We start from the raw sequence: 3502 nt of genomic DNA, 5'->3' as shown, positions 1-3502 counted from the left end.
TATGTCGCTTCCATTGCGCCCCTTTGGTTTTTTTCTAGGTGGACGGTACACATCGGATCAGCTTCGCCTACCAACTGCGTGGCAACCCAATGACGGGGTTGTTAATACAATTTCAATGGCTAATGACGGAATTGGAACGAGCGTCCCTTTCAGTGGAATCTCACTACCTGGAAAGTGGAACGAAATGCCTCAACTTCAACGATTGGACCACCTCGCAATCATCGGTGTGACTATCCGCTCGCAAGTACTTGATCTATACACAGGTCATGCAGCTCTTCTGTATGCACTCCCGGATAGGGCTAACAGCTCGCGCCGATTGGCAGACGCGCCGAAAGCTGTGGCACAACTGCATGCCGCCATTTCGAATCTGAATGCAGCATCGACGAGTCTAAATACCAAATCTGATCTCGCGTTGTTGTGCCAGAATCCTGCCAATACCTATCAACAGAGATATTGTGCAAATACGATTAATCTGCGCCCACACGGCGTCTCCAAGATTAAGGCATAATTGAAAACGTGTCGTATTCGCATGAAAAGTTCATGTGAACAGTGTCGAAACCCAATAATGATTTTCAATGCAGCAGTTAGTACTTCAATGTTTAAATTTTCAATGCGCATCTCTTTGGTCGCGAGAGTCCAAAGATCGAATGTAGCACCTCTTTTGCCAGTTACCGGATGGGATGGGCTGAAGTTTTTATGTTGAGGTACTTTTACTTTGTGTTGCTAATGCATAAATGAAATTCGTGTCGGGCAGCCGCAAATTCTTGGCCAACTTCGCAGATAGCACGATTGCACTTGGCAACTTCAGTATTGAGCGCCGGTGGCCCCAATTTTTATAGGAACATGTTGTTTACAGCGCAAACGATTACTTTGAGTTTGTTATATTTGATCATTAAAATTTGATGGCATGTACAGAATTGGCAAATTCGTAGGGGGGTCTTCTTCAGTAAGAGCACCAGTGGTACCATAAGGAAGCGTTTCAGCGAGCATTCAAATGGTCCAACTACCCGTAACGGAATGTCCATTAGATAAGTATCATTTCCTATAAGAATAATAATAAATATATATCAAATAAATAAAGACTTCGGGAAATAAATAAAGACTTTCGTATTATCGTCTTTATTAATTATTTACCTTACTCGTTCCAAAATCTCCAAACTTAATAATATTGATGCAATGAGACATTGGCCCTATTGATTGTTGATTTAATTCTAAATCAACCTTAGAAGACACGATCGTGCGGTGCGCCACACATAGTCTTTATTGATATAGTGAAGTCAGTAGTAGATAGAAGACCATTACGCAGGAGCCAAATCTATTATCAGTTTTATTTTTCTCAATCTTAGTAATACCTGGACTACCTCGAAGTCAATCATTAAAACTTAACTGAAAATCTAGAGCGGCAATGTCCTTTGCGTTCGATACATTCACGCAGCAACGGCTAGTCGTAAAACGTTACAGCCTTGAGTGGATTACGCCGACTTAATTATCGCTTGCATAATCAATTGCGAAGAAGAGCTTTGTAGCTCCTAACCACAATGACAAGCATTCGATGTTTAAAGTATCTTCTCCCGTACTAAGTGCACACAGGAAAGTCTAAATAACTGTACGAGAAGCATTATTTATAATCTTTGCAAAATTTCTCATCTTCAAGCTTTGTCGTTCATAGAGCCTTCTGCGCGTCTCTCTCTTTAATAGGATTGCAATAAATTAAGCAGTCAGAAGAACAGACGTTTTTGGTCAGCTAATATTGGCGAGTGCCCTCTTTCGAGTTATAGCTGTCGTATCGCCTTAGCGTTAGCAATATTGTTGAGTATTAGAGGGAGAAATACAGCTTTTCGTTGATGATTTTGTGTATTCCATGCAGTAAGTTGCTTACTATTTATTGCGTGCTTATGCGGAAGTCATGAATGAATCATGGCAAGATGCAATCGCCTAATGCCAGACAATTTGAAGCTTTGGCAACAGGGTATCAGTTCCATTCATAATGTCTCCAGTACACTGCAATTGGACGTACTACTGTTAGTCATGCTCGTCCTTAGCGCTAATAGATTGATGATGTAACTTTTCTGTAAACACTACGTCGAACACGTGACGCTATATTTTTCTAGATTTTTTCCAATCAAACGACAAAAATTGGATGTACTTTTTAATACATTGTCATACAAGTAGGAATTTTTTGAAACATTGACTTGAAAAGCGGTTTAGCGTCATGTAAGATAATGGAGTTCGAATCACTGAAAACAAATTATATTCACGGCTACGTCCTAGAAACATGACCGACAATGCCATTTGCCGATCATAATAGTAAACAGCTCCATCTGTTGTTTACAGACCAAGCTGTGAGTCTACAGCGGATGTTCCCATGGACAAGAATTTCTAAGACGCAAGCATCCTTTTCATAAGATCGATTTCCAATTGCCGTGAAGCAATTACCACGCTTGTCTACCACCAAAAATTGGCCACTTTGTTAATCACTTGTCAATTCTCTTCGTTTCGACGTTGTAATGTTGACACTCTTCTCCTTTGCACTCTTGGCACTATCCATTGTTGTACCCGCACATGCATCAAACCGATTCCCTATCATCCTGGTCCATGGATTTACCGGATGGGGTCGCGACGAGCTTAACGGTTTTCGCTATTGGGGCGGACTCCAGGGAGACTTTGAAACCAAGCTCAACGATCAAGGATACACTGTCTACACTGCTGCCGTTGGTCCCTTTTCCAGCAATTGGGATCGTGCATGTGAGCTTTATGCTGTTATTAAAGGCGGTCAAGTCGACTACGGCCAGAAACACTCGACGACTTACAATCATTTTCGCTATGGACGCAACTACACCGGATTGTATCCCCAGTGGGGCACAACCAACTCAGATGGCTCCGTCAATAAGGTCCACCTTGTAGGTCACAGCATGGGTGGCCAGACCATTCGAATGCTCGCTCAAATGCTTGCTTATGGCACCACTGGTGCTCCCACTGTAGAGGACCGGTTGTCCCATCCGCTATTCAAAGGAGGAAAGAAATGGGTGCACTCGATCACGACCATTTCAACGCCCAATCAAGGCACGACCTTGAGTGATGGCTTCTCGGTGATTGGAAACAGTGTCAAGAACCTCGCTGCAGGTTTGGCGAATGTCATGGGTCTTGTCGGAGATAGTGTCTCATTGATATACGATGCCAAAATGGACCAGTGGGGCATTTCTCCGAAAAAGTCGAACGAATCTATTTCATTGTATCTGGACCGTGTCTTTTCAAGCCCCATCTTTGCTCGAGGCTTCCGCGACATCAGTCTCTGGAGCTTATCTACCGGTGGGGCCAAAGAGGAGGCGGCGTGGGTAACAACGCTTAGTGATGTATATTACTATAGTTATAGCAATGTGGACACGTTTGAGACCCTCGACATTCTCCTGCGAAAAGTTTCATTGCCGAATCTTTTCACTATGTCGCTTCCATTGCGCCCCTTTGGTTTTTTTCTAGGTGGACGGTACACATCGGATCAGCT

General features: G+C 43.1%; 2 protein-coding genes across 2 annotated transcripts in view; both read left to right on the top strand.

The window, feature by feature from the left end:
* Positions 1-115: 115 nt before the first annotated feature.
* On the top strand, positions 116-508 carry CCR75_009574 (uncharacterized protein; the record flags this gene model as incomplete). Its single annotated transcript, XM_067967613.1, has 1 exon — positions 116-508. The coding sequence occupies one exon, from the start codon at positions 116-118 to the stop codon at positions 506-508; it is 393 nt and encodes a 130-aa protein (XP_067817439.1).
* A 1999-nt stretch (positions 509-2507) lies between these two features.
* The window catches only part of CCR75_009575 (uncharacterized protein), a gene marked incomplete at both ends in the record, with an annotated part of 1829 nt that continues 834 nt past the window's right edge, over positions 2508-3502 (top strand). The window contains one exon of the mRNA XM_067967614.1: positions 2508-3484. Coding sequence (XP_067817440.1) covers positions 2508-3484 — 977 coding nt within the window. The remainder of the gene's footprint in view (positions 3485-3502) is intronic.

Source organism: Bremia lactucae, linkage group LG7 (genome assembly GCF_004359215.1).
Source record: "Bremia lactucae strain SF5 linkage group LG7, whole genome shotgun sequence".
Classification (NCBI taxonomy): domain Eukaryota; phylum Oomycota; class Peronosporomycetes; order Peronosporales; family Peronosporaceae; genus Bremia; species Bremia lactucae.
This window is presented reverse-complemented; position numbering and strand designations above follow the sequence as displayed.